Source organism: Argopecten irradians, chromosome 11 (assembly GCF_041381155.1).
Source record: "Argopecten irradians isolate NY chromosome 11, Ai_NY, whole genome shotgun sequence".
NCBI classification, from domain to species: domain Eukaryota; kingdom Metazoa; phylum Mollusca; class Bivalvia; order Pectinida; family Pectinidae; genus Argopecten; species Argopecten irradians.
Window position 1 is genome coordinate 20,651,483 of NC_091144.1, and position 13,268 is coordinate 20,664,750.

The 13,268-nt window shown below is 34.0% G+C and overlaps 2 protein-coding genes across 3 annotated transcripts in view; one reads left to right on the forward strand and one right to left on the reverse strand.

Moving 5' to 3' along the window:
• Positions 1 to 376: 376 nt before the first annotated feature.
• LOC138334970 (N-acetyl-D-glucosamine kinase-like) lies at positions 377 to 10,178 on the reverse strand. 2 transcript variants are annotated; one of them, XM_069283847.1, is made up of 10 exons: positions 10,018 to 10,178; positions 9,003 to 9,087; positions 8,418 to 8,516; positions 7,811 to 7,952; positions 5,398 to 5,508; positions 3,749 to 3,861; positions 3,048 to 3,135; positions 2,606 to 2,706; positions 2,107 to 2,179; positions 377 to 1,437 (listed from the first exon to the last, which is right to left on the reverse strand). In XM_069283847.1, exons 1-10 carry the CDS (start codon positions 10,059 to 10,061, stop codon positions 1,256 to 1,258), a joined length of 1,038 nt encoding a protein of 345 aa, XP_069139948.1. In that variant the 5' UTR covers positions 10,062 to 10,178; the 3' UTR covers positions 377 to 1,255. The 2 variants fall into 2 exon arrangements, with proteins under 2 accessions (XP_069139948.1, XP_069139949.1); XM_069283848.1 differs by having other exon boundaries at positions 9,003 to 9,049; positions 10,018 to 10,156.
• Positions 10,179 to 10,379: 201 nt separating this feature from the next.
• The window catches only part of LOC138334969 (cilia- and flagella-associated protein 43-like), a 28,456-nt gene continuing 25,567 nt past the window's right edge, over positions 10,380 to 13,268 (forward strand). Inside the window, 6 exon segments of the mRNA XM_069283846.1 lie at positions 10,380 to 10,514; positions 10,866 to 11,116; positions 11,344 to 11,437; positions 11,725 to 11,892; positions 12,351 to 12,609; positions 13,027 to 13,156. Coding sequence (XP_069139947.1) covers positions 10,486 to 10,514; positions 10,866 to 11,116; positions 11,344 to 11,437; positions 11,725 to 11,892; positions 12,351 to 12,609; positions 13,027 to 13,156 — 931 coding nt within the window. The 5' untranslated portion in view covers positions 10,380 to 10,485.

The following is a 13,268-nucleotide window of genomic DNA, read 5'->3' on the forward strand; positions in this document are numbered from 1 at the left end:
CGATGTACAGTAATAGGAAATCAGGTGGAAAAATGAAATACCCCCTCTCTCCCTTGAAATAAGTTTAAAAGTTTCAACCATAAGACTTTCTGAGCCTTTGGTAGCTTATCTGAGGGTTGGGATAGAGAGTAAATGTAAATAAATTAATTCAATGAAAACTTAATCTTAAGTATGTAAATACTGCCAAAGCAAGAGTAAATCAATCATCATCATTGTCATCAGCAGTATTTCATTTAATCAACGTTGATCTGGAATACCGAAGTAAGAGTCAGGATGAGTTGAGTTACATGTAATACCTCCACAGAAGGAAGAGTGTGTTTGTAAGAAAGGGGACATAACTGAAATAAATACAGTTGATATTCTGATAATCTTCAATTTTCTTTTGTTCAAATTTGATTTACATTAATTGTAAATTAACTTAATTAAAGAGAAATAAATATTAATGTTACAACTTGTAATGTCTATAATAACCACCTATAAATACGTTTACCTCAAATAAACTGGCTTTTATGCTAAATGTACATGTAAGTCATTCTAGGCCTAAAATCTAATTTTATTTTGTAGCAATAAAAAAAATTAGAATTAGATTATGGAAATGATATATAATATCATAAAACATAGCCTGCTTTTCCTGAGATACTAACATCAAACTTGGACATTCTGACAAAAAAGTGACTACAGCTGAGCCTATAGTTAATTCTGACACCTTCACTTTCTGGAGTAGCTGGATAATGAACTAGCTGGAGAGATGTTATTTATAAAGAACTTATACAACAGGTTTAAAATAGAAAGTGAAGTTACTGGATTAACATAATTAAACTAGATTAATGAGCAGGTTCCATATTTTCATTTTGGGCCAAAATACACCAGAGCCGTTTTCGTTTATTCGGAACAACTGGTTCGACCGTTGGTCAAAGTCATTATTTCAAGTATAAAACCTGACATCCTGCAGTTTTTGATACAGGCATGTGAGGGCTTTGTCAAGGCTCGTCTGAAAGCAATTTAAAATCACCAGGTCCGTCTTTAATTAATAAACGAACAACTAGGTCCAACCAGTCAAACCGTATAATCGAAAACGGCCTAGATGTCTATTTGACAGAATGTCCAAGTGTGGTAATAAGGTTAGAGGAAATTCAGGCTAAAAATCAATCTGAAGATAGCATGAACAATTAAGTACCAAGTAAAATTTGACAACCAAGCACTGTTCAGTAAAATTTCGTTGTATTCTTTTGTTATCCAGATGTGGTGGAATGTTTTATTTTCCCAGCTCTGTTTTAAAGAACACTGATGCATTTTTTGAGTAGTCCATTGGCAAGATTTTCCCAATACTAGTAGCACCTATACTAGCTGCGCCAAAGGCTGCGGTCTGTTGTAAGGCACATAGACTGAACTGATGGATTCTGTGGGAGGTACTCTTCTTCATCACCTCCATAAAACCTTCAACAAAACATAATCTGGTTTTAAAGAGAAAGATTGTAAAAAGGAAGCTAAACAATATATTTTCCACTAAATGGTATGCATATATTTTTATTTTATTAATTATATATTCAGACAATTTTGCATTTGAAGGAATCCAAGTGAATAGTGGCGGCCTCCATTCAACTTCTGTACATACAGAAAAACGTCATTATAAAAACTACCCAGGGGTCTAGGTAAAAGTGGTCTTAATAGTAAGGTGGTCTTTATTTGACCAAATTCTATCTTAAAAAACAACAACAATAATTCTGTACAACCATTATATCAAATACCTATTTTCCTATACAACGATGTTTCTGCTACAAGATTAAATATTGATGAAAGAATACATTAAATTATTTCACAATTAATTACAGACAGTAATTTATCAAATATTAAATATCTCCTAGCAGGTAGGTTCTTATTCCTGTTGCAATTAAAAGTTTTTATTAGACAAAAGAAATCAGAGGGAAAAAATGGTGGCCTTATTAAGGGGAGATAATCAAAGAAAAATCTATATACAGTAGCATTTAAAGAAACTATAGAAAAGTTGTAAAATTATCACCAAATCAATGACAAAACTATACCATAGCCCTAAAGTTTTCTAGACCTTAGACTTTATTATTATATGTGCTGTATTCTTGTACATACCCGATTTCATGAGCTCCCAGCTTTTCCACACAGATCCAACACATACCACACTGAGGCCCTGCTCTAGGAGAGTCTAGAGGAAACAATAACATTAGTTTTGTACCACCAGATTCAAGTTATGCAGCCACAGGTCACAAATATATATAGTACATGTAAACACATATATATAAAACCTGAGCAAAAAATTGCAAAAAATCAGTACTAAAGCCTTTGGTTTATGAATGCATATGATAATATGCATGAGAATGATTTGATTATTTGTCTTTTTAACTAAATTATAAAGTCTTTTTGATTATTTCATTAAATATTGTCTTAACAATACAAACGGAATATAAAGAGAAGGGCATATATCTTAATCTTTGGTCAACGTTTATAGAAGAGACGAACATTAAGTCATATTATATCTACACATTTACTTTTTCATTGTTGATCAAGCACTTTTCAGTTCTTAGATTATGAAATTATATGATTTTGTCTAGTGTGAAAAAAATTAAACAACCTGATCTATTTTCGGTTCGAGAGCTATAACGTGTCGTGCTAAAATCTCTCCCGCATCATGGAACACTTGCTGGCATAGTTTGTCATTCTTATCTATGGCACCTGGGAATATCATACAAAATATTCAATCATTTCTTAAATAAGTTAATACATCAGTATTAAGGAAAGCCAATTCATTATTTGCTTCATATATTTTCCAAAAACACCATGTGAATTGAATGATTTTTGAACTTTTTACTTGGATCACTATTAAATATTCTCCAAGAGAACAAGAAATTAGTTTCAAGATTACTGTGTGATTAAAAATATCTTTAGACAGCAATTTGGCACAAAATTGCAGTCCAATTCCATATCTATAACGTTATAAAATTCTTATATAAAATTCTTCATTACTGGTTTATGTATAAAAAACATTGACAGAGATTTTCGTTTTCAACTTTTACCTGCAGCTAACTCCTTGCAAAACCCGGCAATGAAGGATTTTTCAAAATTTGTGTAGAGGTAATGTAAGAGACCGTTTCTTTCTTCTATCTACAGAAAAAATAAAACATAATGTATGTGTGAAAGATCACAATATATATCAACATTAATTCCCCTGATTCTTATTAAAACTCAATCTGCTATATCTGCCTGTAGACCGTCCACATGAAGAAGATTAGCAAAAAATTTCACCACCAGAAACTAGTTTTGGTCAAGGGGCAATAACTCCAGCAAACCAGCTATAATGCTTGCCAAATGCTTCAGGACATTTAAAAATCATGTCACCAATCATGAAGTAAAATAGTATTACTGCACAGAAACAATTGGTACAGATAGACAACAAACAAATCTGAATTCACTATGATAAATAAACAAATTAAACATTCTGGTTTTCATTTATGAAATTGAAATAAACTTGCAAAACACAATTTAATATTATTTTTGCTATAGACTGAAACAAAATACTGTAGTTTAATAAATTTTGGGCTCAGTATAGAACAGACAACAAACAATGAAAAATTTCAAATGTATTTTCTGCTCTTATTGTGTCAACATACATTTTCTCACTGTATAACAATTAAATCATTAAAATTTAGAATTTCAGAGTACCTAATCCAATTATACTTATCCATCGATATCAAATCTGCAGTATCATTAGGTTCACCTTGAAGTATTTGAGCATGGTGTCCCGTACAAAAGTAACATCATACGGTCGAGGATGGAGGTTGTCTTCATGATCAAAGTATGCTTTGATGGCCCTCTGGCTAATCCAGTACGCTGAGGAAACAAAACAGACATCAAAATAAATAAGAAATCCCAGAGGGATCTTGGCGCCCACCAAAGAATAATCTATGTCTGACAATGGAAACCTAGGGAACCTACATATGAAATTTGAGACAGATCACTTCAGTACTTTTTGAGAAATAGCAATAAGAACCTTTAACTAACAAATCCAAGATGGTTGCCTGGCGGCCATATTGTTGACCGATTGGTCCCAAAATGCATTATGCACAACTAGGTCCCTAGGCGAACCTACATATAAAATTTGAGAAAGATCCCTTCTGTGCTTTCTGAGAAATAGCGATTACTAACTTTAAATATCGAAATCCAAGATTGCTGCCTGGCGGCCATCTTGTAGACCAATCGGTCACAAAACGCAATATGCACTACAAGGGCCCAAGAGGAACATACATATGAAATTTGAGACAGATCCCTTCAGCACTTAGTGAGAAATATTGATAATAAACTTTAACTATCAAAATCTAAGATACCTGCCTGGCAACCATCTTGTCAACGGATTGGTCACAAAAAGCAATATGCATTACAAGGGCCCTAGGGGAACCTACATATGAAATTTAAGAAAGATCCCTTCAGTACTTTCTGAGAAATAGCGATAACAAACTTTAGCTATCAAAATCAAAGATGGCTGTCTGATGGCCATCTTGTGGACAGATCCGTCACAAAATGCCATATGCACAACTAGGGCCCTAGGGGAACCTACATGTGAATTTTGAGACAGATCCCTTCAGTATTTAGTGAGAAATAGTGATAACAAGAATTGTTAATGGACGGACGGAGGATGGACGACGGATCACTGACAAAAAAAACATTTTATGACTTCTCAACTCATATCCTGAAAAGAAAATCTTTTGAAACGGTAAATATAACTAAAAAGCCCAGAGACTAAAGTTATCGTGTATTAATTACACATACAGGTATATTGTCTCTCGTTCTTATTTTCACCGCAATAAATTACTTCTTGAATAGTTTACTTGCTTACCTCCCTTCAACTCCTTAAAAGATATTCCCATCTTCTATAACTTCATTTACAGGTAACAAGGTTAAATAAAATAGAATTTAATATCTTTCCTCCCATGCTTGACCAGTTAGCTTGGTTACCTCCCGTTTGTCCCTTAAAAGGTGACTCATTCTTGACCAGTGTATTGCTTACCTCCCCTATGTCCTATCAATAACTAGTTTACTTACCCTCCGCTTTGTCCCCTAAAATATGTCCTATCAATGACTAGTTTACTTACTTACCTCCCCTTGGTCCCCTAAAAGATGTCCTATCAATGACTAGTTTACTTACTTACCTCCCCTTGGTCCCCTAAAAGATGTCCTATCAATGACTAGTTTACTTACTTACCTCCCCTTGGTCCCCTAAAAGATGTCCTATGAATGACTAGTTTACTTACTTACCTCCCCTTGGTCCCCTAAAAGATGTCCCATCAATGACTAGTTTACTTGCTTACCTCCCACTTCGTCCCCTAAAAGATGTCCTATCAATGACTACTGACTAGTTTACTTACTTACCTCCCCCTTCGTCCCCTAACAGGTGACCCCATCCTCCACACCTGTATGTACTGCCGTCGGGGTTAACGAGCTGACAATTAGATCCTGTACCTGCTATCAGCACAATTCCACCTGTATCAAAATCAAATTATAATTCAACTGACAAATCAACTTGTTATATATGGAAGATATAGAAGTAGAAGACAAAATATGTACATAAAATATTATGCATTATTTTAGATGTAATAATTCCTGACAATATGACACAACTAAATAATAGATTTCTCATATCATTGATCTTTTAATAGAATTTTAGAGATACAACTCATAAAGGGACCACAGTGGCCAAGGTAAAGATGTCTGTAATTCTAGTATTATAAGCCCTCAATCCAATCCTAGGAGATGGTGACACAGTGGTTTAAGTGACATTTTATCACCAGTGCTTCACTATTCTAATCTGGCCCTCCACCCTTTCACCATGACAATTTTGTGGTAACAATATCTGACATTTGACTACTACCCCTCCACCTTTTGATTGTACTGACAAAGCAATTTGTATGCCTGATAATCTCTATAATTAGCCATTTGTCAATTAGTTTTTGTTACAGGGCAAAGGTTTTTCTCAAAGTACTCTTGCTAGTTCTTACCCATGCATCCTTAACCAAAAATGGGTATGTATAAAATCAACTGATGACCGAGATTGCCTTAACTAATGTTTATATTCTCATATACAATGCATAACCAGGTACTTATGTGTCTACAGACGGACAACCTGATGTCAGTATATCCCTCTTAACTTTGTTGTCGGGGTATAACTATAAATCACCGTAAAACATCATTTTCCCTTCCTCTAAATTAAAGTTTCAAAGTGACTTCACGGGACACTTCTGATCTATATCATATTGACACTTCTGATCTATATCATATTGAAATGAAGGGAAGTAACTCTGGTAGATCAGAATACCACAGAACAGAACAGGACATCAGACATAGGTAACACACTATGATACGGCACAGAAACATGACTTAAGCCCTACTAGAACGAATATACGTACCCAGCCTACTATACCTTTCGGCCGGGTACGAATTGGTCCCTATATGTTGTATAGTGGAGCACTGCCTCCGAAAATCACTTGATAACAGTTACTTTTTTAAGGTTTCCAATTATTTTATGCGTAAACATGCATTTACATATTATTTGTCCAAAACAAACATAACTACTGTTCTTAATATCTACCATACCGCTCACAAAAGTCAAATTCACAATTTGTGGACTTGCTGTATAAATACCCTTCATAAAGACCTACATATGTATTATGTAAAAAAAAATGCCTTGATGAGAATTTGATATTTTATGTGGTTCATTGTTATTGCCTAGTTGGTTGGTGATATCAATCAAGTACGATAAAATGCCAACAAACCTTTTATAATGGTTTGCATAATCATTAATTTGCTCCATTAGCAGTAATAGGCACAATTGTAGCTCTAACGACGACAACATTTTCTGTCTAAAAGTCTTTTGAGCTACAATATTGCAGCTAAAGCTCCACCAATCTCCAGTGAAGTTATGATTAGCTCCCTACCTGTAGAACAAATATACATACCCAGCCTACTGTGCTTTCAAGCCAGGTAAGAGATGGTCCCCATGTGTGCTGGTGGAGCACTGCCACAGTGAATCACTTAGGTAAAATTGTCTATGCTTTTTATAGGTTTCCAATTATTTCATGCTTATAGATGTATATTTATATCATTTTCCTATAGAACCAACATAACGATCACTGATAATCTCTATCTTACTGCCCACAGGATGTTAATTTTACAATCTAGGCATGGCACTGTAAAACTATTTTCAGACAGATCTTACCACTCAAGGATGTCAATTGCACAATCTGTGGCATTGCTGTACATTTTCCTTTGAAAAGACCATCATATCAATATGTAACACAAATAATATCTGACTGTGATTTTAAAATCTTGTCTATGTTTCCATATAGGTAATTGCCCTCCATCGTGCTGTTAAATAATTGTCTACTTTCATTGTCCCGTATTACGGTACTGTTCGTATCATATTATATAATCATATTTGTTTTGTGTGTCTTGATAAAAGGGCAGATAGCCTCAAAATTTTGAAAATTTTTTTTGTCCACATGGTTGGAATTACTTCTTAGTCCCATATTTATCATTTGAAGTAATTCCTATCCTACAGACTTACGTTTGATGGGATCCTGTGTCATCTGGAAAATCCTGTTGATATTACTTCTTTGACCCATGTAGGTAAGAGATATAAAACTGGCTCAACAACATGTATACAAATGTGTAAATAATCATTTCTGAATATTTAACTTTGCTTCACTAGCAGTAATAGGCACCCATTGTAGCTCTAAAGACAGCACCATTATCTGTCTTTAAAGCTATAATATTACAGCAAACCTACCTGTTGCTGTGGCTGTTGCAATAGCACCATTGGTATCACTAGACACTGCCACATTCTCACTCACTTCACTGTGCTTTGATTTCATGCCATTGATAATTTGCTGTTGAGCTTCTTTCTGATCTGCTCCACTCATAGACAGACCCTGAACAAGCATTAGTATGATAATTTTATGTAGCTATATAGTTAGATTTTAGCCAAAATCACTTTTCTTTTTTGGCACCATCTCACATCAGGATGAAAGATGTTTCACTTATAGTCAAATAAATTGTATATGTCTACACTTTCATATTCTGTAAGAAAACATTGAACACATGACTTCTCAGTAAACATACTATACATCTGTCACATTAACAAGATTCAACTTATTTCTGGTTTCATATTTTAACTGCAAAATATTGCTTGAGCTGACAACAAAGAAGAAAGATACAGCAAGAGAGTTGTGCCAAGTATTTACTGTCACAATTATGAGAATCATATCATAACAAAAAGACTTAGCGACATATTATATGGAACATCCAATTCATCTAATAAAATGTATATATGGCAAAGTTAAAATGGACGTGACCACATACCAAAGATATTCTGTATTTGTTGAGTTAGTACATACCAAAGCCTTGATGGGTTGTTTTTCATCTAAACCAGCTATTGTCTTTGCTTCCTGAACCATGTCTTTAACTCTCTTCAGACATTCTTCCAGTCCTACCAGCTAATAAAAAAAGAAAAAGAGTTTTAACACTGACTAATAATTTAAACTATAGATAACTTTGTAATAAATGTAAATCTTCACTTACTGTTATCTCTAAAATGGTACAACTAAATCCTACTTAATCATATTTTAATAGATTTTATTGAATAGGTTTTTATTGAATAGGTTAACCAATAATATGAATACATGGTTGGAGGTAACTTCCTGATGAAGAAAGATATATTATCATTACCCCTATTCCTATCCATTCTTTTAAAATCAACACTTTTTTGATAGTATGCATTTCCAAAATAATAGTGACATGATCATGATTCTTTATCAATACATGATAGCACATGTATGTCTTTTTAGCGATATTAACTCTTTTCGACACAACAGATTAAACTCTGACATTTCAACTTAAATTATTTAAATTTATAGTTTATAAGACATTTTCACTCCTATAGATTATTTTATGTATACAATAGCCATACTAAGTACACATACCCATTGGTTAGTAGATGGTCCTTCTGTTCTGGCCACCACTTCACCATCTGACCGGAACAAAACCATCTTCGAATGTGTAGCACCTCTATGTAACAGTAATTTAAAGCATGCATATATTTCAGAAATAGACCAAAATTATTGAAATAAAATTCTTTACTTAAGTACGCTGTACTTAAGTAGGAAATTTTTCTCAAGCTCTGACTATTTACAGATGGAAGATTTCTGGCTGATGGTTGTTGTCAGTAACTGGAGTGAAGGCAGGGTATGAATATTTGCTCTAAGCACCTCCTAACACTATATATGTACATGTATCTTATCAGTATATACTCCAAAATTGTTAATTGGTTTAATTAACATGAAGAAGAACAGAGAAAATACACATATAATTGCTGTCAAATGCCCACACCAGAAATCAAACCCGGGCCTCCTGTGTGAAAAACTACCTACTGAGCTAATGAAGCATGCTCCATCAACTGATTGACAGAGACCGTACTTAACACTTATAATGGACAAACCACACCAACCCGTTCCTTTTATAAACATGAGGCGACTTTTTAATTAATTTATGTCCTTGTATCTATTATTCTATTCCATGTAATCATGCACGCGGAATAAGGACTCATACACTATGCACATGTACACATGTAGTATTGGAATCATACATGTACAATACTGTACATTAATTGGTTTTTGTACCTAGTACAACTGTTATAATGCTTCATTATCAGTACATTGTACATTAATTTCAATTATGAATTGATGTTTGAAGCTGAAAATTGCCTTCATCTTTAGCAGCGGAAAAACAAGGAAATAAAAGATACACATGTATATCAGTGACATGTCAAAACCAACAATCGATCCCCTTATGGTTACGCCCCTCAGGTTCCTTAGGCTGTTAGGTTCAGCCATTACTGTAACTGATTCATTTTAGGAAGTGTCAAAAATTGCAAACTTTTAACAACCAAAGTCAGTGATTTTAACTTCATGAATCGTTACTAATGTATTCAATTCTTACCCCTCGATTCCGCCAAAATAATCAAATTTGCTGTCACCCGACATTTTAGCCGCTTTCTGATATGTTTTACAGTATCCCTCCCAGTTACAAAGTTATGTTAACGCACTCCTCCTCCGGTTTTTTTTTTTATTATACAGACATAAGGGGGGTAACTCTATTGTACGTCCTCATTTTCATTACAATCAGGACAAGATAGTCGATAACTTTTATCAAAAATTTCCATATCGTACTGCTTTCATTTTCTCTTAAAATCAATTATTAGGGAAAAATGTAGCTTTAGATTATATTTTTATATATACAAAAAGGCCACACGTAGGAACAAATCGGTAGAAAATATGTTTTAAAAAAATTGACTATTTGTTCCGACAACGAGATTTTCGCGGTGTTCTACGAGACCATAACTTTACCTAGCAACAATCCAACAAAGATGGTTGACAGTTTAGTTTAGGAACCGAACTTTTAAAAACAATGGATGCTATTGGGACGTTGGAATTATCGTAAGTAGAGCTTTCACTTTCCTGAGATAAATTTGATTCCCTCGAATCGCTGTCATTGTTTGAAAATGAAGAAAATATGGTTTTATTCAATAGATTAACTGACAGCGGCAAAAAGCAGGTGGTTGCAATATTGCCAGTCGATTGTTTACAATAATCAGTCCATGCTTCCAGCTAAGAATAAGCAAGTTCATAATGCTGCTGGATAATTAATGATGTTCCCAAAGATAATGAATAACAATGATATACGAATTGTAATAAAGCCAATGCAGAAACATATAATTCTGGCCAATTGCATGCCCAAGTTTCAGCACCTTTAAATGTAGATTCCAAATTCAATTTCTTTTTGAACAGGTGGGCCCAAGGCTATTCTGGGGCACGTGCGGCCTATGTTGACAAGGATGTCCTGTGTTACTTGTGTGGAAGCAACGTGAAGTTTGTTGCTGAAGATGGAGCAGAGACGGTATTCAACTTCAAAGGAAATGGAGTTGGACCATTTGCAGTTCATCCAAATGCTAAATGCTTTGCTGTTGCTGAAAAATGCCTTAATCCAAAAATATACATCTATGTTTATCCTACATTCCGCCAACTTGGAGTAATTGAAGGTACACTTGTACACTAAAGATTTTTTTCCGTTCGAAATTACAATTATGATATAGTAGAATGTGTTCCTTGACACTTTTGTATCCATTACTGCATAACTACGTAGTTACATGTAGAAATTGATATAAATCAAAGACGTTAATGTTTTATCCGGGATACCTTTATAACGAATAACAATTTATCTTTACATTTGTTACATTTTTTTTAATTTCATTTACATTTTGTACAGGTGGTACCAAACTGGAATATAACAACATCGCCTTTTCTACCAGCGAATATCTGGCTACTGTTTCTGGTATCCCAGATTTCGAGTTGACATTCTGGTAAGCACATTTTCTTTTCAATGATGAGTGGTAATGGTATTCTGATATCTATTGCAGTATCTTTCTAAAATTTTAAGATGCTCTGATATCTACTTTAATAGTTTTTAAAATATGCAAGCCTGACTGTAATGAATTCTTAAATAGTCTGTCCCATACCAACATTTTCTACTTTTTAAAATATTTGGGGTTATTTTGAGTATAAAAAAATAATCTCTTAATGTTATCTCTTATGTAATGAAGCAATTTTGACACTTTTGTTTTATTTGCTTGGTTCTATTCCTACATAGGAAATATACCACTGGGGCTAAGTTGACATCTGTGCAAGTAACCAACTCCCCAGTAAAATGTATCCAGTTCAACCCTGGAAACTGGCGCCAGATTTGCATTGGATCCGAGAAAGAACTTGCAGTTTGGCAAATGGAACAAAGCAATGATGCTTACATGCTACAAGCTCAGTAGGTTTCTTTTGATTAAAAACTTCTTGATCATTTTTTAGGAATTGGAGATAATGCTGATGTATTATAAATGCATACAAAATAAACTTTGGTATCAAACATGAAGCATCATACATCAAATTTGGATAATAGTCGTTGTGTTTATAACTATCAAAAAGAGTTGTTTTGTCCTTCATGGTCATAAAACTGAATAGAATTATTATTTGTGTGATTTATATGTATGATATTTTTCAGGATTCAATAATTATAGATATTATGAATATCATACAAGTATATTAATTGCAAAGATACCATGATATTATATGGGTTTTTTTAAGTTATAGTGAAAAAAAACTTTTTTAATAAAAATTCAAGGTCCAGAAAATACAATTTAACTTACAACATTTCAATTATCATTACTGCTTTTGAGAAGCCTATTTAGAGTCCATCATTTTGATCATTAAATCACTAATTTACAGGAAAGTAAAGTTGCCACATGAAGATGCCTCCTGGCTGGAGGAGGAAAAGGAAAAGGATCACAGTCAATCACGTGCGTCGACACGTATGAGTCGATACACAGTGGAAGTGCCTAAGGCAGCCATTGCTGGTTTGGTGGGTGATATGGATGACCGCCTGGAGGATATCCAGGATAAATCACCGCGTGTGGTGCCCTCGTCTGCTGCCTGGACAACATCTGGTGATATCTATGTTGGATGTAAAGGAGGACATCTTTTAAGGGTTTGTTTTTTTTATATCTTATCATGGTTAATCTCAAGACGACATTTTGTAACCAGGGTTGTTCATTCTCCTGACTACAGTCAAAGTGCATGGTCTATAAAGTAAAAAGAATTGATAAGGAATTGTCTTAGTTTTAAAGTTAGTGATAAAGTTCTGTCATGGTGTGACCAAAATTTGGAGTAGATAGTTACCAAAATTTGGAGTGAAAACCCTGGTATTTATTTTAGAAAAAAAATGTACTTCAATTGACTGAATCTAAATCCATAAATGTTTTTTAATGTTTCAACAAATTATTCTGTGTATAACATTGATACTGTTATGTCTTTGTGTACAAAACAAAGCCAAGGCCACTCAGCTTAAAAAAATACCCTTGCATATGATTTTGTTAATGTTATGTTATTGATTTAACACTTTTAGGTTGATGGGGAGACATTCAAAGCCCGAGTAGTCTATCATCCCCCTCCTCGGGCCGAGACACCTATCTCTCGGGCCACCAGTGCTGCCAGTGCCAGTAGAGGTCCCTCTATGGCTGACTTTGGTCAGACAAGTAAGTGATCATTTAATATTAAAATTATGGCAATTGTGATGTAAGATAACTTTGAATTGCCATTTACATTTTAATTTATGTTCAACACTTTTGGTTTTTGTTTGGGTTTTTT

Coding starts and splice junctions, on each gene's coding strand:
- LOC138334970 (XM_069283847.1), bottom strand. CDS start 10,061: ATGTCGGGTGACAGCAAATTTGATTATTTTGGCGGAATCGAGGG. Junction 9,088..10,017: donor TATTTTGGCGGAATCGAGGG/GTAAGAATTGAA, acceptor ACTGTTACATAG/AGGTGCTACACATTCGAAGA. Junction 3,862..5,397: donor GTTAGGGGACGAAGGGGGAG/GTAAGTAAGTAA, acceptor TTGTTTCCTCAG/CGTACTGGATTAGCCAGAGG.